The sequence below is a fragment of the Pelodiscus sinensis genome, chromosome 5 (genome assembly GCF_052426305.1).
Source record: "Pelodiscus sinensis isolate ZL-2025 chromosome 5, ASM5242630v1, whole genome shotgun sequence".
NCBI lineage: Eukaryota > Metazoa > Chordata > Testudines > Trionychidae > Pelodiscus > Pelodiscus sinensis.
The window spans coordinates 128,944,322-128,967,126 of NC_143056.1; the positions used below are offsets into that span (position 1 = coordinate 128,944,322).

Genomic DNA, 22,805 nt, shown 5'->3' on the forward strand with positions numbered 1-22,805 from the left:
CCGCTATAACATCTCTGCTAGAGCCTGCATGGAGAACTGGGAGATTCAATGCATGTAATGCATGATACGTTAACAACCTTACTCTCAGGCTTCTCTTTCTCCTAGTAATAGACCTTTAGATGTTAGATGCTAAAGGATTGGCTCAGCGTGATTTGTGGGTAAGATCCAGAGGGTAAATTGACCAGGGATCTGTGGCTGGTTTCTTGGAACCGGACAGAACTTGTCCGGGGTAGGTGGGATTGGATGCTAAGACCCCTCCCCTGTGTATGAGTCCCGGGGCCATCTGGGGCACGGATATTGCTGGGGTGTTGGAGGGGTTTTGCTCGGGAGGCTTCAGGCAGGCAGCTGAAGCGCTCTGTGGGACTGGTTTGCGGCCTGTTTGGGAAGGTCTCCAGTCTGGGGGCTATGGAGAGCCCTGAATTTGAGCAATTCACCCTGAGCGGATGCCCTCAGCTATGCCCAGACCCGGCCCGGTCCGTCGCACCCTGTCACGTAGCCCTACCCTGCCTGCGGTGAGCAGGGGCACTGGGACCCCCAGCCTGGGGGCAGGATCTGGCCAGTGCTGAGCTCTGGGACAACAATAGGCTCCCTATACTCTCCATAGTGCCCCCCACAGCTGCCTCTGATGCACCCTGCAGCTGCCCTCTGCTCCCAAGAGGAGGGGCCCTGTCTGTTCCTGCATCACGCCGGGCCCGGCCCTGCCCAGGGGCACCTGCCTCCCAACCCCAGAGACCCCAACCCGGCCTGGAAGACTCAGAGTGACAAGCATCTGCTCCGCCCAAGCTAATGGCATTCAGGGCTGTGAGCGCTGGGGTTACCCCCGTGCCTCCCAACACCTGGCCTGGAGCATCCTGGGAGAATCGTTTAGTGTGTTGGTTACGATGGATTTAGCTGGCCCAGTGGGCAGGACAGCAGGTGGTTGTCGGGACACCTGGGTTCTCCGCCTAGCAGCAGTGGGAGCATGGGACAGTTCCGTGCCTCAGTTTCCCCTGCCCACTTTTTTCTGTTCAGCCTGTGAACTCCTTGGGCAGGGACTGTGTCACGTTACTAGGTTTTAAGTGGAGCAGCCAGATCACTGCTGCACCCATGGGGGGGGGTGTTTGCCCCAAACATTAGTTCAAAGGGGGCCATGTGAGGTGTCAAATGAAAGCTTACCTTCTACTGATTCTGTCTATGCTATTCATACACTTGTATAATGTCTGAGTGTGAGGTTATGAATATATACTCTGTGTTAATACTGGAAACTTCTCTGTCTGTGGATGAGCAATGGGAGAGGAATGTTCAGCCAATGGACATGCTAATGAGCAAGGCTCCAGAAACAATGAATCTCTAAAGGCCAAAGACACACCTGGCCACTGGCCGTGTGACTCTCCATCTTGGGAGAGATCAAGGAGGTATATAAGTGCCATGTGGCATCCTCTATTTTGGTCTTCAGATTTGCTCCTAATTCCAGATGCAGCCTCGCAGGGAACTACAAGCTGGAAAGAACCGTGGACCCGTCCTGACATAGGATGTAACCAGAGTCTTTTAAGATAGCAGTTTGTAACATCTTTGCTAAGAGCCTGCATTGAGAACTGGATGATTCGATGCATGTAATGTATTCTCCTTAACAATCTTACTCTCAGGCTTTTCTTTCTCCTAGTAATAAACCTTTAGATGTTAGATGCTAAAGGATTGGCTCAGCATGATTTGTGGGTAAGATCCAGAGTGTAAATTGACCTGGGATGTGTGGCTGGTTTCTTGGGACCGGAGAACCCATTCGGGGTAGGTGAGAGTGGGTCCTATAACCCCCACCTGTGTGTTAGGCCCAGGGCTGTTTGGGGCACGGATAAAACTGGGGTGTCCGAGGGGTTTTGCTCGTGAGGCTTCTGGCTCGCCAGACCGGCAGCTGAAGTGCTCTGAAGGTTTGTGGACTATTTGGGAAGGGCCTCCAGTCTGGGGCTGTGTGGAGGCCCAAGTTTGAGCAATTTGCCCTGAGCGGACACACTCAGCTGTGCCCAGACCCGGCCCGGTCCATCACAGGCTGCCTCTTGCTTGCTCTGTGCAGCACCCGGCGCAGCGGGGGCTCTGATCTCGGTGGGCAAAGCCAGGCTGAACGCAGGGGGGATTCCCTGGCAGTCAGAGCCGAGCGCCAGTCATCTGGTGCGGGGCTGGGACCATCCAGCGCAGCACGTTCAATCAGCCTCAGGTCTCTGGCGAACCGGAGCGATGGCGGGATGGCGACAGACCCCCCTGCTCTGGCCAGGGCATGGCAGAAATTCCCCCCAGTGCAGGGCAAAGTACTTTACACCATTACCCCTCCTGTACCCATGGCAAACTCAGGCCCAGAGCATGATGGGACATGGCCAAAGTCACCAAGCAGGGCCGTGGGACAGCCTGTCCCTGCCCCGGATCAGTGCGCCCTCCACGAGGCCCCACGGCCACCCTGCGAGTCCGCCTGCCCCCTGCTGGGCACTTGGGTGCCATGCACGTGGTGTGTCTGCATCACGTGGCTGCCAACCCGACCTCTGTGGGACCCCCCCTCAGTGCCCATCCCCCACCCGGGTGGGCTCTGGCAGTTTGATGACTCGGGGTGGGGGGGTCTCTCTCCTTCTCCACCCTCCACACAGAGCCCCTCAACCTTGCCCTTCCCTTCCCTCGCCAAGCCAGGAAGCTCCAGCTGTCTGCAGTCCTAGGCTGCTGTGGACACCTGTCACAGGCAGCTGCTCACTGCACGGTGTTGGGGGGGGGGGGAGTTGCAGAGGGAGCAGGGTGTCATGTTACTTGATTTTAAGGGGAGCAGCACCCATGAGGGGGTATGTCCCCCAAAAGTCTGTACAAAGGGGGTCATGTGAGGTGTCACATGAAAGCTTCTGTTCTACTGATTCTGTAGATGCTATTCATGTACTTGTATAATGTCTGTGTGTGGCGTTATGAGTGTGCACGCTGTGTTGATGCGGGAAAATTCTCTATCTGAGGCAGAGCAATGGGCCAGGAATGTTTGTTCAGTGTCTATGCTGAAGAGCGAGGCTCCAGGGACAATGGATCTCTAGGTGCCAAAGACACACCTGGGGAATGAATCTGGATGCCTGCAGACCAGCCAGAATAATGACTGCTGGCTTGGGACACAAGGATAGGTCCCTGGGCCGTGTGACCCACTCCAGCTTGGAAGAGACCAGGGGTGGATATAAAATGCCATGTGGCAGACCCCATTTTGGTCTTCAGCTCAGCTCTTGATCCCAGATACAGCCTTGCAGGGAACCATAAGCCGGGAAGAACTGTGGACCCATCCTGACCTAGGACGTACACCAGAGACTTTTAAGCCAGCAGTTGTAACATCTCTGGTGCGAGCCTGTATTGAGAACTGGGAGATTCGGTGCATGTAATGTATTCTCCTTAACAACCTTACTCTCAGGCTTTTCTTTCTTTTAGCAATAAATTTTTAGATTTTAGATTCTAAAGGATTGGCTCAGCGTGGTCTTGTGGGTAAGATCCAGAGTGTAAATTGACCTGGGATGTGTGGCTGGTTTCTTGGGACCGGAAGAACCCGTTCGGGGTAGGTGAGATTGGGGCACAGGGAGAGCTGTGGGGTCAGAGGGGTTTTGCTCATGAGGCTTCAGCCTGGCCAGATAGGTAGCTGGAGCGCTCCGTGTGACTGGTGTGTGGCCTTTCTGGGAAGGTCTCCAATCTGGGGCTGTAAGGAGCCCCGAGTTTGAGCAATTTGCCATTAGTGGATGCCCTCAGCCGTGCCCAGACCCGGTCCGGTCCGTCACACAAGGCCTCTCACACAAATGCTGTGGCGGAATGGAGGCATCGTTCTGGGGGGGAGCCAATGGGCCTGATCCCAGCCGGGGACAACCAGTCCGAACTCCACTGGAATCACAGAATCCTGGACTCCTAGAGCTGGAAGGGACCTCGAGGGCTCATCAGGTCCTATCCTCTGCCCTCCTGGCAGGACCAAGCATCCTCCAGTCAATGGGCCAGATCCCAGCAGGTATCAATGGGCCATAGCTAAGTGCTGCCTCTTTGGTGCAACGCTGAAAACAGGCAGACTTGGAGCGCGCCCACGGACGCAGTGCTGAGACCGGGCACGCTCGGTGCATGGCACGGGCTCCCCACCTAGGGATGGGCGTCAGAGACTTGACGGAAGTGGTTTGTCCCATCCCTGCTGCACGCCAGATCCAAGAACGGTGCAGTCCATTAACGACTGTCACTCTCACCCTTTCTTCCTGTGACCAAAGCTTTAGAGTTTAGATTCTCAAAGACTGGCAACCGCCTGCCTTCTGCTAAGATCTGAGTGGTGAACCGACCTGGCATGGGGCTGTACAAACAGGGCTACTGGTGGGGATTCGGGGGAACTGGAGGGTGTGAAGGGTGGGTTTGAGGGGAGCTCAGGACTAGCCGAGGCTGTTGGGAGAGGCGTAGGGACATCAGTGGGGCTGCGTGTGGGGAGAAAGTGGCGAAAGGCAGAAGTGTGGATGTGACAAAGTGAGGATGCTGCTCACTCTATTCGCTTTGTTACGTTGCATGTGATTTTTACTGTCCTGGGGTACCTTGTGTGTGTGCCTCAGTTTCCCTGGGCACTGCACCGCTATCTAGGAGGGGATGGGAATTCCGGGTGTGACTCACTGAGGGAGGCTGCCCAAGCCAGCAGGGTCACAATGGTCCTGTCTCAAGGTAACCTGAGCCTGGGACGGGGGTGTGACCTGGTGGCACCTTTTGCCCAGAAGCAGGACAAAGGCTGGAGGCGGGGCTGGCTGCAGACAGAGCTGGGTTGCTGGGGTGTGTGAGTGAGTCTGGCTGGCTTGGGGTGCAGAGATGGGGGGGCAGGACCCTGGCGCTGGGCCCCCCTCTCCCCGAGTTGGATGGTGCTGGCTGCTCCTGGTCCCTGTGCTGACAAGTCTGTGCTACGCTGTGTCCCTGAACCAATAAACCTTCTGTTGCACCCTCTGGCTGCGGATGGGGGTGGAGGACCCGGTGGCTCCCCACCCCTCGGTGACCGTGGATAACACGTTTCAGAGCATCAGGCATCTCTGTTTCCCCCATTGGACTTGGCGGGCTGAGGGGCTCCCATCCTTCTGGCACAGAGCCAGAGGCACGAGACCTTTGGGCCGGCAGCTGGCGGGGGTGCTAAGAATACACCGTGACCGGCGGGCTGCAACCATGCCGGAAGAGACAACAAGCACCCCAGTGACCGACTGTACCCACCAGCCCGGACAGGCAGAACGGGTGTAAAACCCCCACACCTTTTCCCTGCCGGGGCAGCCATGGGCATCGACGACCCAGGCCATCGGGGAGGGGCCTGAGGCAGCAGAGTCCCCTAAAAGCTGATGGCTTTTAAGAGAATGCCCAGCCCCCCGAGCGGCATAGGTGGGCTGACCCCTCGCCACGTCCACTTGCGTCAGCCCAGCTGTGCCGCTCGCGGGCGGGGGGTGCATTCTCGTCCCCCAGAGTGGATCTAAATGTGGGTGAGCTGGGGGGGGCAGTAGAGGGGTCAGGAACCAGAGTTACTGGAGCAAAGTCCCCGGACCCACTGGTTCTCAGACCCCCCAACCTGCACCAGACATGACGGAGGCTGGTCGAGAGGCCTTTCCTGCCGTTGCCTGGGAGGCACTGGGCAGGCCTGTCCATGGGGAAGAACACGACCCATTGGGGGGATAGGCAGGAAGTGGGAGGGACCACAGCCTAGAGTCTGTGTATGGGGCAGGGAGCCCAGGGCTGGGGTGCAGGTTGGGGTGGGACCGAGGGGCACCCGAGGGACAGGCTGGCAGGGGCTGCGGGTCGGGACTGAGGAGCGTTCTTGTCAGATGCCGCCTGCAGCCCTCTCCCAGCCCCACCCTCAGGCCCCGCTGGCGCCCAGCATGACGCAGGAGCAGACAGGGCCCCCCACATTCTCATGGGGGAAGCTGCAGGGAGCATCAGTGCCAGCTGTGGGGTCCCTCTGGGAACTTGGAGAGGCCCATTGATGCCCCAGGGCTCAGCTCTGGCCAGGCCCCCACCTCCAGGCTCATGGGTCCCAGGAGGCAGGGCAGGGCAGGGCCCCACTCCAGCCCCATAGTGCACAGGCCCCTGGCAATGAGAGGGGGTGTCTCTGGCTCTGAGGGGCACCCCCCGTGAGTACCCAGCAGGGGAGGGGAGAGGACCCTGACCCCGGCACTCAGGGGGAGCTGGCACTAGCCCCTTGGGGGCTGCCCCGTTCCCTGTGGCCAGGCCCTGCGGTGTAACGGCCCCGGGCTATCGGGGTCCCAGCGCGGCCGTTACTGTGTCAATCCCCTTGTGAAAGCGGCCCGGCCGGCGGGGAGATGCTTATCTGCAGGGAACCCGCAACCTGAGAATGGGGGGGTAAATATCTTGTTTGTGAACTCCCCTAATGGCCACTAGGGGGCGACATGAAGCAGCTGGGGGGACACAGCCCAGGGTGCAGGTCACAAGCTGTGGGGGGCAGGGAAGGGGGAGCACAAGGGGCTGGGAGCTAAGAGCAGCACTTCCCCCATCGCCAGCTTCCTGCTCCAGCCCAGTATAAGGGGCAGGCACGGCTGGACCAGGCAGAGCTCCCCGGACTGGTGGCTGTCACAGAAGTGAGCGGGGTCTCTGGGTGGCCCCAGGGGCTGCGGGGGGAGGTGACGGGGATCTGTGCCGGGGGGAGGGCATCACTCCTGGCTCTCAGCAGCCAGCTCTAGATGCCCAGAGGAGGTGACTCCCATAATTCATCTCTCTGTGGCTGGGGCAAATCCCAGCCTGACCCCAGGGCCTGCTCAGCTCCTGCCCTTCAGCCTGAGCTTGTGAGGCCTCATTCTTGGCCCCTGATGCCCAGAGAGGCCTGGTATTGCTCAGTGCACTTGGTTCTTATATCCTGTGGCAGGGAGTTCCACAGGCTAACACCCCATGCTGTTCTCCCTGACAGTTTCTCTCCATAGCCAGTGGGTGCCCATACTGCTGGTGCCTGCGGTACAGGGCAGGTGCAGTGCCGGGCGGTGGGGTTCTAAGCGGAGCAGTCCGTCTGGGCTCGGTGGGATGGGAGGAATTGGGGGGGGTCAATCTGTGTCTCACAGCACTTCACCCCCCAGCTCCACCCAAGATGAAGCTGTCCCTGGTCCTGGCACTTGCCCTGCTAGGGGCCGTCTCTGCTCACCAGCTGGGTAAGTTCTGGGGCCCAAGTCCCTGTGGTTACAGCCCTTCCCCCACCCCGGGGGGTGTCTGACCTATAGGCCATCTCCCCAATGGGAACCTCCCCTCCCGCACACCCTGCTTGGGTTGGGTCAGACCCCAGCAAGGACAGGACAGGGCTCCAGTACCCACAGATCTGTGCTCTCACCGACCCACAACCCCACTCTGGGCTGGCCACCTGGGTTCCCTGGCCCCACAATCTCCCCCGACCCTCTTCATCCCGGACCCCAGCATCCCCTAACCTCCCAATGATTCCCCCACCCTTAGCAGCCCAGACACCAGGGTCCCCTGGCCCCTCCCAGCCCGCTGCATCCATGGATTGTTTGAGGGCTGGGCTCTGATTTGAGGCTGGAAGGGTCCACTGGTGTGTGCACCCCCCCAGATGCAGGTGCCCTGGAGCAGGAGATCCCAGATGAAGAGGGTGAGGAGGAGTCTGGGGAGCCAGAGCCACCCTGCCCCACGGAGAGCGAGACCGTCCGGATGGTCATGACAGGCAGTGGGGGCCGTCTCTACCGCTATGTGTTTGTGAAGAATTGGCAGACCTTTAGGCGTGCCGAGGTGAGTGGGGCAGGAGTTGGGGGGGGTGACACTCGCACATGGGTCAGGAGGTGGGGTGGGAGGCCCAGAGAGGCAGGGGAGGGAGCATGGGGCAGTGAAGGCATCGGAGGGGAAGCAGGGATGGCGTGGGGAGAGTTGATGGCATGGAGGGTAGCGGGTTTGGGGCGGGGGACATGGAGGCAATGGAAGGGCAGTGGGCGGCGCCTGGATCAGTGGAGGGGGCATAGGGACAGGAGTTGGCATGTGGGGCCCAGGCTGGTAGATGTGTCGGTGTGCCCAGGACCCTGGCTGCCCCATGCCCCCTCACTCTTTTCCCACAGAAAACCTGTGTCCGCTGCTACCACGGCCACCTGGCCTCCGTCCACAGCCGTGCAGCCAACATGCGCCTGCGCTGCAAAGCTCGCGCCAACTCCAGGCACAGCGACGTGTGGATCGGCGGGAAAGCCTCCCGCAGGGTAAGGAGAGGTCCAGCCCCACTGCCCCAGTGTCCCCCCTTCACTGCCTGCGCCTGCACGGCGGCTCAGTGCATCCCACCCAGAGCCCAGGCCCAGGCTGTCCCCTGCTCTTTCCCTGAGAGGCAGCGCTGGATGGCTCAGCCGGCTCAGGCGTGGGTCTCAGCTGCCCCCTCTGACCGGTCATTTCCTTGGGGCCCATTCCCCTTCAGATGCTCAGGACTGGTACCGGGTGTGACGGCGCGTTGGGGTTCCCCTGATCCTGCACCCCCATAGCAGTGAGAACAGGCTCCGCCAGCCAGTAGAATAGAGAGGGTTAATTGCTTCTCCGGGATACAGCACAGCATAGAGGTGATGTAATTTCAGGAGTCAGAGCCAGGATGCCTCAGACCCCTTGGGTTTGGGGATCCATTCTCTCCCTCCACCCCCGACCCTCAGCACTCCGCTTAGTCTCTTCCCTTCATGCTTCCCAGCCAGAAACTGCCTTGCTCCCAGGGCCTGCCCCCAGCCAGGTGTCCGTCTCTGCCTCACTTCCTTTGTCTCTCCCCCTGGGAAGAGCTTTGCTAACTGCCCAGGCTGGGCCTAGGTGTCTGGGCCAATCCACATGTGGGTGAGTCAGTGGGAACCCCGGGTGACAGAGCAGGGGAACCCCGGGTGACAGAGCAGGGGAACCCCGGGTGACAGAGCAGACCGCCCCCCCACTATGTCACCCCGGGGCAAAGGCTGGAGCCAGCACATGCCAGGGGCATCCTGTCCTGGGGTCTGTCCCCCATCCCACCAAACCCAGAGCCCCTCGCTGTGACCCCACCCCCATGTGGCTCCAGGGCAGCAGCAGCTCCTGAGAGCGATGGCCCCAGCCCTCAAGGGTGGGGGGTTTCCCCGGGGCGCCCTGAAGATGGGACAGCATTGAGCCTACCCCAGTTCAACTGTGCCTCCTCCCTCCAGCTCCACTGGGTGCGCACCCGCTGGACAGACCGCAGCAACTGGGACTACTCCAACTGGGTCCGAGGGTACCCCAGGAGCTTTATCACACGTTGTGTGTCCATGTGCACCGCAAGTGAGTCATCCCAGGATTTGGGGGGGCGCAGGGTGGAGATGGGGATCTCATCACTGCTTGGGGAAGAAGAGTCCTGGGGTAGGGGAACCGGGCGTCTGGGCCACAGGGATCTGGGGACTTGGCCTTTTCAGCTTAGAAAAGAGACTAAGGGAGGATACGCAAGAGTTCTATAAAATCATGACTGGTGTGGAGAAAGTGAATAAGGAAAAGTGTTTTACTTATTCCCACAAGATAAGAACTAGGGGTCACCAAATGAAAATAATTGGCTGCAGGTTTAAAGCAAACAAAAGGAAGTTTTTATTCAGGTAGCACACAGTCAACCTGTGGAACTCCTTGCCAGAGGATGTGGTGAAGGCTGGAACTTTAACAGGGTTCAAAAAAGAGCGAGATAGCCGTTGATGGACCTAACCTCCATGAATCTATTAGCCAGGATGGGCAGGGATGGTGTCCCTCGCCTCTGTGTGTCAGAAGCTGGGAATGGGTGACGGGGAGGGATCACTTGATGATTCCCTGTTCTGTTCCCTCCCTCTCAAGCACCTGACATTGGCCACTGTCGGCAGACAGGACACTGGGGTAGAAGGACCTTTGGTCTGAACCAGTCTGGCCATTCCTATGAAGATGATCGGGGGGGGGGGTCTGGGATTTTCTGGGGGCTAGGTACCGGCCTGGAAGGCACTGACACATACACCCCCCTTCTCTTCCAGATGGTCAGTGGAGATGCCTCAGGTGCATAACTCGCCTTCCCTTTATCTGCGAATACTGAGGGGGATGCTCCCGCCATGGGGTGGCCCTGCCCCCATCGCTCTGCTGGCCTGGGCCTCCCTGCTCCACCCTGCCACCCCTGCCTCTGGGAGTTGGCTCCCCTCCCAGCCCCCCACAGCTCCACAGGGGGAGGCAGCCCCTGGCCCCCACTCTTGGTTGTGGCCTGTGACTCCCTGCAATAAAACAGCTTTTCACTCAGCACCCCTGGCCTCGCTCCTTCCTGCTGGGGCTGGGCTGGGGGGGGGGGGACTGGGAGAGAGGCTGGGGCTTTGCCCCCCCCCCCCCGGGAGGGAGTCTGGAGTGGGAGGGGGTGGCAGGGGTGGGGAGAGAGGCTGGCGGTTACCCCACCTGGGGCAGCAGGGGGAGGTACTGTGCTTGTGGACCATGTCCTGTCATGTCCCCCCCAGCAAGCAAAGGGCGCAGAGACGCCGGGCCCGGAAGGGAGCAGAGGGCTGCAGCCCATGCTGTAGGCTGCTATCAGGAAGCATCCGATATTTTGCTCCCCCAACAATGGCTTTGAGGGGGCTTGTCATAGGAGGAGATGTCTCAGAGCCCACCAGATCCCCACCCGGAAGAGGGGGCACAATTTTAGCAGGAGCCTCGGGGGTCAGTGGGTTCCCCAGCACTGGGGGCATTTTACGGGGGTCAGACAGATGGGCACAAAGTGGGCAGCAAGGGCTGGGGGCGACCTCTCTCAGGGGTGCCGTGCAGAGCTGGGTTAGCGCCGGTACAGGAAAGTGTGAATGTGGGCAGGGGCGGACTGGCAATCAAAATAGGTCCAGGAAATGGGTTGAGAACAGCCCACTTTTTCACATCAAATTTGTTTTTAATTTACTCTTTGACCCCCATTAGCCACACCCCTGGCCCCTGTTAACCACGCCCCTGACCTCCATTAGCCACACCCCCTGACTCCCATTAGCCAGGCCTCTGGAGGTAACACTCTTAGGGCAAGATGGCCACATGACCAGAAGTAAAAGATGTCATGTGACCCCTCTCTAAGGATTTTTCTCACCATCCTCCTACCAATAGGGATTAGTTTGGCCCCCACCAAACCCCCCTCATGCAACTATCCTGCAGTTGCATTAAACCAATGTGTGTGACGGTAACTCAGGGTATGTCTACACTACCCCCGCAGTTCGAACTAGGGTGGTAATGTAGGCAACCAGAGTTGCAAATGAAGCCCGGGATTTGAATTTCCCGGGCTTCATTTGCATTTTTAAATGTCCGCTAGTGCGGACTCTGTGCTGCGCGGCTACACGCAGCACAGTCTGCACTAGCGGACATTTAAAAATGGCGGCGCCCGGCTTTATGCAAATGAAGCCCGGGAAATTCAAATCCCGGGCTTCATTTGCAACTCCGGTTGCCTACATTACCACCCTAGTTCGAACTAGGATGGTAGTGTAGACATACCCTCAGGGACGGAGAGGCTGGGGGAAGTGTTCCCTCTAAGAGTTTCCTGACATGAGCAGAATGAATTTTGTGTTGTGCACCAGTACTGAGTTCATGGGGCTTGTTTGGATGTGCCACTGTGGCGCCCAAGTTATTAATAAATATCTTATAAACCTCTACCTTTCCCCTCTGCTGCCGTGTCTCCTCCCCTTGCTCCATAAGCTCCCCTGGTGCCTGCTGCCCTCTAACCTCTCACCCTCCTCTGCTGTCCTGACGCCTGCCCTTCTCACTGCCCTCAGCCCTCCTGAGACCCGCTCCCCTTCACCAGCCCTTTTCTCCCCCCTGTGTCCACTCCTCCAGTAGCCCCACTCTGATCATGTGAGCTACCCCTCCTCATCCCCTCTCCTAACACCTCCCTCTACACACCTGCCCTGCCTCTCTCCTCTGGTGCTGGTCCCTCCCCTGCAGGTGTCTGCTCTTCTGCTTCACCCCCAGAATTCCCTGGCACCTGCACCTTCCCTTAGCCCTGCACCCTCCTGGTGCCTCCCCCTTCCCTCACTGCCCCTGCCCCCTTTGCCCTCTTTTTCCCTGATGCCCACCCCCTCACCACCCTCTGCCCCCATTCCTTTTATGCCCCTGTGCCCTCACACATGACTTGCTCCATCCCCGCCTTCCTCATGCCCAAAGGTCCATCTAGCCCAGTAGCCTGTCTGCCGACAGCGGCCAACCCTAGAGACCCTGGAGGGGATGGACCGAAGACAGTGACCAAGCCATTTGTCTCGTGCCATCCCTCTCCAGCCTTCCACAAACGTTGGGCAGGGACACCACTCCTACCCCCTGGCTAATACCACTCTGTGACGGACCGCCGCAGGTCCGCACTCGAGAGAGGGCTGCCGGCGCCCCCTGGAGGCCGCCGGACGGACCGGCAGGCAGCCCTGGGAGGAGGGGAGAACGGGCCAGGGAGAAAACCCCGCAGGGGGGGGCCGGCTAACTCCCCGACGGGGAAGGAGGGGCCAGGGACAGCCCCAGCTGACGGACGAGGAGCCCGAACGGCGTTCCGCTCGGCCAGAGCCGCGCGGAACCAACGTCAGGCCGGGACGCCCGGGGGACGGACGGGACGCCCCTGACGTCATCACCCGGGCCGTTTGAAAAGCGGCCCGGGGGAGCAGGACGTGGCGGCACTCAGGGGAGCTGCCGCCACCACCGCCGCCCCAGCCGCCAAGGGGAACCCCCCCCGCGTTGGAGGAGGAGAGGGAACGACCCCGAACCCTCACGACGGCCGCGGGACGAGACCGGCGCCTCGGGCGGGGTAAGTGACGGCGGGACCTTCCCAGTCGGGGAGGAGGAGAACGGGGAGTGGAAGCAGCCCGGGGCGGGGGCCTTCTGGCGCCCGTGGACAGGCGCGTTACGGGGATAGACCCCGCCTGTCGTGGGAGGAACGTACGTTTCGTTCTCCCCCCACTTAGGGCCCCGGGCTGGGACCCGGTGGAGAGGGTGGGCCCGGGTCCCCCACATCCCCCCTCCCTACCACGAGACCCCAACCCACGTAACCCCGCTGGGGTGAATAGATAAAAGGGCGAAGACCCGGTCAATTCAACTGTCCCGACGGGGACCCGACTTACTGGCAGGCCGCCGGAGGCGACCCCGTCCCCCCGCCCGGACACCGGGCAGACTGGTACCCCGAGCCAGCCCCGAGGGAAAGGAACCCCGAGTTCGCTGATCCCCGGCCCGGACTCGCGGCCGGGTGATCGCACTCGAACAGCCAGACGGCGGGTCCGCTGAACCCCCCTTTCCCTGCCGGAAGGGGGCGCTCACACCCACAAGGGCCGTCACACACTCCATGGACCCAACCCCCCTTTAAACTCTGTTCTAGTTGTAGCCTTCACAGCCTCCTGCAGCAAGGAGTTCCACAGGTTGACTCTTTGCTTTGTGAAGAACAACTTTCTGTTACTAGTTTGAAGCCTGCTACCCATTCCTTTCCTTTGGTGTCCTCTAGTCCTTCTTTATGGGAACTAATGAAGAACTTTTCTGTAGGCACCCTCTCCGCCCAACTCCTGCTTTTAGAGACCTCTATCCTGTCCCCCCTCCGTCTCCTCTTTTCTAAGCTGAAAAGTCCCAGTCTCTTTAGCCTCTCTTCATATGGGACCTGTTCCCAACCCCTGATCATTGTAGTTGCCCTCCCCTCTCCCAGCCTCTCTCTTCCCCTCTCCCACCTCCTTTTCCCAGTCTCCCCCAGTTTTGTTCAATAAAGACAGATTCCATTTTTGAATACAATTGTCCTTTATTTTGTACATCAAGAAAAGGGGCTAGGGAAGGGTAAGTGGAAGGAGGTGAGGGAGGAATGGGGTACGCGCCCCCGATGGGGAGCACTGGGCTGGCTCTGTGGGCTTCTGGGTGTGGAAGCTCTCCTGCAGCCCCCCAATGGCCCCCTCTCCCCAGATGGAAGCCTGCGGCAAGTGCAGCCGGGGTGATGGCCGAGTGCTGTGATGTGCCCAGTGTGGGTACTCCGGGCACTCCAAGCCAGGACTGCTTTGCAAGTGGGGCACCCCTGAGAACTGTCTGTCCAGGGTGGGGGTCGGGACACTTTAAGCGCAGCCCTCGGCTAGCCTGAGACAGCATCTCCACGCTCTAAGTCCTCCTCTGATGCCCTGCCGGCACTGCTTCCGGCCAGCCTTAAGCCCGGTTCAGGGTCCACTTAATGTGGACATGCTAGTTCAAATTAGCAAAACGCTAATTCGAACTAGGTTTTAGTTCTAGACGCGTTAGTTCGAATTAGCGCTGTAGTGTAGACGTACCCAAATGGAGGAAGGCGGGGTCCAGCCCCTGGCTGGGGGACAGGGCTGGAAGAGAGTTTAGTTTCTGTCTGGAACCATGGAGGAAGGAGCCTAAACAAGGGGCTGGAATTAAGGGGCCCAGTCTCCCCCATCTCACGGGGGGCTGAGGCATCCTAAGCCTGGCTCTGTAACCGGATTACATCTGTGCAGTGGTGTATCCAGGAGAAGCAATAAACACCCTCTAATCTACTGGCTGGTGGAGTCTGTTCGTGCCACTACGGGGGTGCAGAAGTCAGGGGAACCCCAATGCGCCGTCACAGCTAGTCGGGGCAGCCACACCGGGGTTTCCCTCCTTGGTCCAGCCAGGCCGCCACCCGCAGAATTCAGGCTCCCCAGCCACGGCCCTTCGCACCGTCATTCTCTCAGCAGGCTGCACCCTGCACCCCAGGGAGGGGGAGTCGTTCCCCAGCAGGGAACGTGCCCCCCATCATCCCCTTTCCCCTGTGCCCTCGCCGAGCTGGGGACCTCCCCCCACGGGCAGCGCCCCACTGGTCAGTGGGGAGGCCCCTGCCTGGCGCAGGGCAGCAGGGCACAGACTCAGTGCCCAGAGGAGTGCGTGTCAGAGGCGCGTTGGCAGAGCAGGGGTGGGGGCGCCCAGGGCTGGGCTTGCAGGGGCTGCGAGGTGGGACAGGGGCCAGGCTGCCATGGTGCCGGGCACGAAGCTCCAGTGGGCGTGGAAGGGGCAGGGCCGTGGGCGGAAGGGGGGGTCGGGACGAGCCTCCCTGTCTTCTCCCAGCCACACCCCATCACCCGGGCTGACTGACATTCTGCGCCAGGCTGCCCTGGTGCCAGAACCAGAGGGAGGCCGCGCAGAGACGGAGGGAGGGGGGAGCCAGGCTGCTGGCTGGGTAGAGGCTCAGCCCTGGCCTTGGAAGGAGCCACACGGGGCCGGGGTGAGGGAAGCGGTTTTATTGTGGGGAGTCCCAGGCCAGGCTTGAGCGCAGGGGGTGGGGCTGCCCCCAGGGAGCTGGGGCAGGGCTGGGACCTGCAGCACAGAGCGAGCCGGGTGCAGGGAGCAGGGGCACCCCCGGCAGGACGGAGCAGGGCGGCCCAGGCCGGCACAGCAGGGAGGGCAGCAGGACCCCGGGGGGGAAGAAACCCCTCAGGGAAAGCGTGAAGGGATCTCGCAGATAAAGGGCAGCCGAGTCTCGCAGCTGATGCTTCTCCAGTGACCCCCTGGCAGAGAGAGCAGGTTAGTGCCCGCCGGCCGGCACCTGGCACCCCCCAGCCCAGTTCCTCCTCCAGGGCCCCCCCAGCCCAGTTCCTTACACAGGACCCCCCCCAGCCCAGTTCCTCCCACCGGACCCCCCCCCAGCCCAGTTCCTCCTCCAGGCCCCCCCCAGCCCAGTTCCTTCCCCAGGACCCCCCCAGCCCAGTTCCTTCCCTAGTGCCCCCCCAACCCCAGTTCCTCCCCCAGCCCCTCCCCAGCCCCAGTTCCTCCCCCAGGCCTCCCCCAGGCCCAGTTCCTTCCCCAGTGCCCCCCCAACCCCAGTTCCTCCCCCAGCCCCCCACCCAGCCCCAGTTCCTCCCCCCACAACCTCCTCTCTCCCCAGTGGCCCCTCACCCGCACTGCACAGGGCGACACACTTTGTCCCGTGGCGGCTGGGGTTCCCGTTGGCCCAGTTTTCGTAGTTCCAGCGGCTGCTGTCCACCCACCTTTTACTGCGGCGTCCGCCCTGCAGGGGGAGGGGCTGGCGTAGGATCCCTAGGGAACCCCAGGCCCTTTCCCAAGCAGCCCAGGCCCCTGCAGAGCCAGTGGGTCCCAGTGCTAGAGCCAGAGGCTGTGGCTCAAGGGGGGGGCAGGACCCACCAGCCCCAGGCACCCCGTGGACAGCCAAGCTCATTGGGCCCCTGAGCATGGGGCGGGGGAGGGCTGGGACCAAACCCTGAACTGCCAGAGCCCCCAGCGCTGCCCCCCAGGGGCTGCCCGGAGCAGGGACCCGGCTGTGGGCTCGGAGGAGCTGTGGGGGATGGGTCATTTCCTATCCCCAGGGCACTTGGGGGCCTCTGGGACAGACCCAGGTGGGCAGCAGGGCCTTACCGAGGAGGAGCTGATACCCCCGACCCACACCTGGCCCCGCTTGGACATTTGGAACAGCTTCCTGTTGATCTCTTCGGTGTGGATGGAGGCCAGGCAGCCACCGCGCTTTGTGCACATGTTCTGTGGGGAGAGAGTGTGGGGGGTACCCAGTGACTGGCCCTCAGCCGCTGTCCCATGCAGCAGCTCCCACCCTTAGCCTCCAGCACCACACGCCAGCCACTGTCCCCCATTCTCCTGCGCCACACATCAGTTCCCACCCACAGCCTCCAGCCCCACGTGCCAGCCCCTTTCTCCCATTCTCCAGCCACAAACACAAGCTCCCACCCCCAGCCTCCAGCCCCACGCGCCAGCCACTGTCCCCCGTTCTCCAGCCCCACATGCCAGCCTCCGCCCTTACACACCGTGAGCCAGCCCCAGGCACTATCCTCGCCCCCTGCACACCACACTGCAGCCATGTGCCTTGGGCCAGCCACTGTCCCCAACCCCCTTTTCCACCCTCTGCCACTCTGCTCACCTTGGCCTCCTCGAACGTCTGGGGCTTGTTCTCCAGCTCGTAACGGGGGGGCTTTGCGCCTCTCGCCCCGAAGCCCCGTTCTTCCCCCTGGCACGGCGCCGACCCCACGGGCTCCTCCTGCAGAGCGGAGCTGCCCTGCTCGTCCGGTCCATCCGGCTCCGGGGCCCTCTGGGCTGGGGGCAGAGAGAGGCCAATGGGCCCTTCCAGCCCCATGGGGCACCCCACATGCCCAACAGTCCCCTAGTGGCTGCGGGGACCAGCGGGTAAAACATCAGGGGCTGGGCCGCGTGCGCTGGGGCTGAGACAGACTTGGCTGGGGCCAGTGGGGGATAGGGACCCAGGTGCCAGGACAGAGCCAGGCTTCGGGTCAGGGGGCCCCAGGGACCAGCAGGGCTCAGGGAGACGTCTGGGGATGTACGGCCCATGCTCGGTCCATGGGGCCCATGCAGTAGCCTCCTCTAGGGGGTCCCCACTGGGGACAGTGGCCTGTGGGTCTGGCTCCCCTCCAGGGCCGGGGGAGGGGCTCCACTTACAGAGAGGTCCCCCGGCCACGGCTCCCAGCAGGACGAGCACCAGAAACAGCCTCATCTCGGGCAGACCTGGGGGCAGACACCATGAGACAGACAACTCGACAGCTCCCCACGGACAGCCCCTCACTGCCCAGTGCCGCCCCCCCCCATGGAGCCCACACTGACCCCCAGCCTGGGCCCCTGTCCATCCCCCATGGAGCCCACACTGACCCCCAGCCTGGGCCCCCCTTCTCCCAGCCGCCTCACCGAGACCAAACGGGAAAACCCCCCACCCCACCCTCCGCACCTCTCATCTTTGACTTCCCTTCCAGCCCTCCCAGCCCCTTATACCGAGCTGGGGCAGGAAGCTGGGAGGGTGGGGAAAGAGCTGCTATCAGCTCCCAGCTCCTTGTGCCTCCACCCCCACCCCTCATGGCTCGCAGCACCCCCACCCCCAGCCTGGGTTCTGACCCACCGGCTGCTTTAATGTCGCCCCCCTAGCGGCCATCAAGGGGCAACCAACTCCCTATACACCAGGGGTGGGAACCTTTTAGGGGCTGGGGGCTGCTGACCCCTCCCCTCACTGATGTGGCCCCCAGCTAAGGAGAAAGACACTCCCCGCGCTCCCCTCCCACACCAGAGCCTAGCAGGGCCCATCCTGGTACATTCTGTGTCCTCCACCCCTGTGGTGGGGCACTGGGGGGGGGCTGCAGTGCCAGTGCGGGTTCCCCAACGCTGGGGGTGAGCCCTGAGCTTGGGGCCTGATGCAGCAGCCAGGGGCTGCGTCCGGCTCCCAGGCCGGAGGTTCCCCTCCCCTGACCTAGACCACAGGGGATCCGGGGTTCAGCTCCCCCCAATCCCGGCAGCAGCCATGAGGGACAGACGAGGGAGGCCCAGTGTGTAAGGGCCTCCATGAGGGGTCCCAGCCATGAGGGGCCTACTTTAGGGAGGGCCAGTGTGTAAGGCTGGGATAGCTGGGACTGGGAGTCGGGAGAGAGGGGGCCCTAGCTCAGCTGGGTGCAGCTCACAGCAGATGGCAGGGGGTGCGTCACAAAAGGAAGGGGTGGGCTGGAGGTGTTGCCTGGGCTAGGATGGCCGTGGGGTGGGAAGGATCGAGGGGCATTATGTGAGCCAGGTGGGACCCTGGGATCTCACTCCTGGATGCTCCGAACGGGCCCTTCTGTCCTCAGCCCTACAGCCCCCAGACCTGACCTGGAGCTGCTCAGGGACCGGCCCCAGCAGGGCCTCTGCCCCACTGCCGGGTGCCCAGGTCTGGGGGGAGCGTCCCACCCAACACGGCAACGCAGCGGGACCCGCCCTACTGGTAACAGCCACCGACGCTTTACACCAGCTGGGGTCTGCCCCATTCCCCCCCACCTCTCCACCCCGCACGGAGCTACGGCCGATTGACACCAGCTGGGAAACTCCCCACACGGGGTCCACCTTGGTCAGTGGGGCAGGCCCCTGCCTGGTGCTGGGCAGCAAGACACTGTGAGTGTCACAGGACTGCGGAGCGCTGCTGTCAATTGCATGGCCCTGCTCGCCCCTCCCCACACACTCGCTCCCCCCCATCCCAGCCCCGTTCTCAGGCTGCAGGTTCCCTGCAGATAAGCATCTCCCTTTCGCAATGGGATTGACACAGTAACGGCCGCACTGGGACCCCGATAACCCGGGGCCGTTACACCGCAGGGCCTGGCCACAGGGAACGGGGCAGCCCCCAGCGGGGCTAGTGCCAGCTCCCCCTGAGTGCCGGGATCCTCTCCCGTCCCCTGCCGGGTACTCACTGGGGGGTGCCCCTCTGAGCCAGACACACACCCCCACTGCCGTGGGCTTGTGCACTTTGGGGCTGCAGTGGGGCCCTGCCCTGTCTGCTGGGACCCATGAGCCTGGAGGTGGGGGCCTGGCCAGAGCTGAGCCCTGGGGCATCAATGGGCCTCTACAAGTTCCCAGAGGGCCCCCACAGCTGGCACTGATGCTCCCTGCAGCTGCCCCCATGAGAATGTGGGAGGCCCTGTCTGCTCCTGCATCACGCTGGGCACCAGCCCTGCCCAGGGGCTCCTGGTCTCACCCCCACAGAGCAGAGCGCAGCCTCTGCACAGAGACCCCAGCCCGGCCTGGAAGACTCCCAGTGACGGAGCATCTGCCCCGCCCGGGTAAGGTGACCCCAGGGAAAATCCCTTTCACTGCGCCAGCCTGCCCTGAATCTCCCCAGCCTCCTCTCCAGCCATCTGGGCCAGGCTGTGGCTAAGAGCCTGGAGCCCTCGCGTCTCGCAGGCCCACTCCCAGGGAATGGGGTCGGCTCCCTGCCCCCGGGGAGAGTGGTTGCGCCATTGGGAGACACACAGGGCAGGGGGACTGGGGCAGCTGAGGGGCTGTGGTGTTTTAGATGCTGCTTGTAATTATTAGAACTGGGAGCATGGGTTGTTGGGAGTCTGGAAGCACAAGGATACTGGAAGGTGGGGGAGAGAAGATTAGCCAGGCCTGAGTGAGAGCTACTGAGGAATGCAGCAGCTTTGTAAAGCGGTTTCACTTTTCGTAAATAAAGTCCTGTTGAAGTTTGTTTGCACCTTGCTTGCATGATACAACATGTTGGCGACGAGGATGGATCTTCTGCCTCTGAACCCACCTGCACCCTTTCTGCAAAGCCCAGGTGAACCTCCAATTGCTTTTACTGCCTGGATCCACATGTTTGAGACTTAACTGCTTGCAATCAGTGCTACAGAGATTTCTGAAGTAAGAAAACGTGCTCTGTTAATCCACTGCCTTGGAGCAGAAGGGCAGCGCGTATTTTACACTTTTCCCCTTGCAGAGGATAAATATGAGACTGCACTCACTGCCTTAAAGAACTTTTTTGTGCCAAAAGTGAATGTGGTAGCTACTCGCTACAGATTTCGCCAGTGTGAGCAGAAACCAGGGGAGACTATAACACAGTCTATTGTTTCTCTGAGGAGTCTGATTATAACTTGTGACTTCGGGAATATGGCAGATGAGATGATTAGACACCAGCTCATTGAGAAAACGACCATGGTTCATGTAAGAGAACGCTTGCTTCTAGAACCACAACTTACACTGGAAAAAGCAATAACCATTGCTACCCAGACTGAGTCAGCGATAGCAGAAACCAAAATAATGAGCATGGATATAGGAGCCCCAATCCAGGCTGTGACTCCTTTGGAGAAAAGTCCAGTTTCACTGCAGACGAATAATTATAAGGAGAAAACAAATGAAAACCCACAGAATCAGCAAATTCAAAGCACAGCAAAAGCATGCTTTCCACAACACCTTGCAAGCTACACAAGATGTCCTGCAAAAGTAGCTCAGTGCCATCACTGCAAAAAGATTGGGCATTTTGCTAAGATATGCCGCTGTAGCCAGTCCAATAAACAGGTGCATGCAGTTACAATACTAGATGTTACTGTGCTGAGTGTGGACAAAATCACTACTGCACATATTCCAGAACAGATATATGGCCACGTCTACACTGGCATGATCTTGCACAAGAACTCTTTTGCGGAAGAGTTCTTGTGCAAAAACTCTTCCAGAAGAGAGCGTCTACACTGGGATGTGCTTTTGCGCAAGATCATCCGTGCCAGTGTCGACGCTCTCTTGTGCAAGAAAGCTCTGATGGCCATTTTAACCATAGGGCTTTCTTGCGCAAGAAATTCATGTTGCCTGTCTACACTGGCCTCTTGTGCAAGAACAGTTGCACAAGAGGGCTTATTCCTGAGCGGGAGCATCAGAGTTCTTGCGCAAGAAGCCCTGATTTCACACATTAGAACGTCAGTGTCCTTGCCCAAGAACTCGTGGCCAGTGTAGACAGGCAGCAAGTTTTGCGCAAAAGTGGCCGCTTTTGCGCAAGATCGCACCAATGTAGACACAGCCTATTAAGGTGCACTATAAATGTTTCCACCACATCTTCAGGCAAATGACATCCTGTTCAGCTAATGTTGGACACTGGCTCAGCAGTATCTATACTACCCGATTCCATCTATCTGCATTACTTTGAAGATGTGCCTCCTACTGAACCCAGACTTCACTTGGTGTGCTATGTGAAAAACATGAAATGAGGAGTAACGGTAGTTCGGAATAGGAAGCCTAGTCCGAACTACCTAGTTCATGCCGCGTGTAGCCGCGGGGCACGGGGTCCGAACTAGCGGACATTTAAAAACGGCGGCACCCGGCAACATGCAAATGAAGCCCGGGAAATTCAAATCCCGGGCTTCATTTGCAACTCCGGTTGACTACATTACCACCCTAGTAAACAGTTCGAACTAGGGTGGTAGTGTAGACATACCCTCTCTCTCTCTCTCTCTTTCCTCCTCCTACTGCTTCCCCCTCTCTCTCTCAGCTTTCCTCTGCCTCCTGCCTCTCTCTTTCTCTTCTCCTCCCCCTCCTGCCTCTCACTTGGGGGATCGCGGAGCCCAAATGGCCGCTTGTGCCACTTGCTCCCCCGTGGTGGCCCGGCTGAGTGGCGCAGAAGTCAGCCGAGTGCCACGGTGGGAGGCAAAGGGGGGCGGGGTGCTGACGTTCACGGCCAGGGGCGGGGCCTGGAGCCGCTGTCACGCCGCACGTCACCGCCCCGCCCCCTTCACCTCCCACCGTGGCACTCGGCTAACTTCTACGCCACTCAGCCAGGCCACCACGGGGGAGGCTACTATATATATGTAACCCTTCTGCCGGGTAGGCCTGGCAGTAACCAGGGCTGGGTTCAATATCTTGGGGTCCATCTCACATAGAACCAGCTCGAGCCCCCACCCAGTAATCTGGGAAATTCACACACCCCTGGGCGCCTCTGAGAGGCAATGCTTCCCCATTCGCAAGCACTGAGTCTGAGTGTAGGAAAGAAACATTTAATGAAACAGTGATAGAAATGTAGCCATGTTAGTCTGGTGTAGCTGAAACAAAAGACAGTACTATGTAGCACTTTAAAGACTAACAAGATGGTTTTGATCTGAGGAAGTGGGTCTGGTTCATCATCTAATAAACCATCTTGTTAGTCTTTAAAGTGCTACATAGTCCTATATTTTGTTTCATTTAATGAAACAGAGAGGGTGTGTCTAGACTACATGCCTCCTTCGACGGAGGCATGTAGATTAGCCAGATCGGCAGAGGGAAATGAAGCTGCGATTAAAATAATCGCGGCTTCATTTAAATTTAAATGGCTGCCCCGATCTGCCGATCAGCTGTTTGTCGGCAGATCGGGGGAGTCTGGACGCGATGCGCCGACAAAGAAGCCTTTCTTCATCCGCACAGGTAAACCTGGTTTCACGAGGCTTACCTGTGCCGATGAAGAAAGGCTTCTTTGTCGGCGCATCGCGTCCAGACTCCCCCGATCTGCCGACAAACAGCTGATCGGCAGATCGGGGCAGCCATTTAAATTTAAATGAAGCCGCGATTATTTTAATCGCGGCTTCATTTCCCTCTTCCGATCTGGCTAATCTACATGCCTCCGTCGAAGGAGGCATGTAGTCTAGACACACCCAGAGAGAAGTCATACGGCATTAACTTGGGGGAAACACCACAAACAGAGTTCATAACCCAAA

General features: G+C 60.1%; 2 protein-coding genes across 3 annotated transcripts; one reads left to right on the forward strand and one right to left on the reverse strand.

The window, feature by feature from the left end:
• The first annotated feature begins 7,049 nt into the window (after positions 1-7,049).
• LOC102456708 (bone marrow proteoglycan-like) lies at positions 7,050-10,169 on the forward strand. Of its 2 annotated transcripts, none has more exons than XM_089778773.1 (5): positions 7,050-7,118; positions 7,502-7,704; positions 8,025-8,159; positions 9,102-9,213; positions 9,918-10,169. In XM_089778773.1, exons 1-5 carry the CDS (start codon positions 7,058-7,060, stop codon positions 9,974-9,976), a joined length of 570 nt encoding a protein of 189 aa, XP_089634899.1. In that variant the 5' UTR covers positions 7,050-7,057; the 3' UTR covers positions 9,977-10,169. The 2 variants fall into 2 exon arrangements, with proteins under 2 accessions (XP_089634899.1, XP_089634900.1); XM_089778774.1 differs by having other exon boundaries at positions 7,529-7,704.
• Positions 10,170-14,751: 4,582 nt separating this feature from the next.
• Positions 14,752-16,966, reverse strand: LOC142829281 (bone marrow proteoglycan-like). The gene is made up of 4 exons (XM_089778843.1): positions 16,754-16,966; positions 16,240-16,359; positions 15,763-15,874; positions 14,752-15,374 (listed from the first exon to the last, which is right to left on the reverse strand). Exons 1-4 carry the CDS (start codon positions 16,964-16,966, stop codon positions 15,301-15,303), a joined length of 519 nt encoding a protein of 172 aa, XP_089634969.1. The 3' UTR covers positions 14,752-15,300.
• Positions 16,967-22,805: the final 5,839 nt, after the last annotated feature.

Coding starts and splice junctions, on each gene's coding strand:
- LOC102456708 (XM_089778773.1), top strand. CDS start 7,058: ATGAAGCTGTCCCTGGTCCTGGCACTTGCCCTGCTAGGGGCCGTCTCT. Junction 7,119..7,501: donor CGTCTCTGCTCACCAGCTGG/GTAAGTTCTGGG, acceptor TGAGGCTGGAAG/GGTCCACTGGTGTGTGCACC. Junction 8,160..9,101: donor GCGGGAAAGCCTCCCGCAGG/GTAAGGAGAGGT, acceptor TCCTCCCTCCAG/CTCCACTGGGTGCGCACCCG.
- LOC142829281 (XM_089778843.1), bottom strand. CDS start 16,966: ATGGGGCTGGAAGGGCCCATTGGCCTCTCTCTGCCCCCAGCCCAGAGG. Junction 16,360..16,753: donor AGACGTTCGAGGAGGCCAAG/GTGAGCAGAGTG, acceptor CTCTCCCCACAG/AACATGTGCACAAAGCGCGG. Junction 15,875..16,239: donor GGGGTATCAGCTCCTCCTCG/GTAAGGCCCTGC, acceptor CTCCCCCTGCAG/GGCGGACGCCGCAGTAAAAG.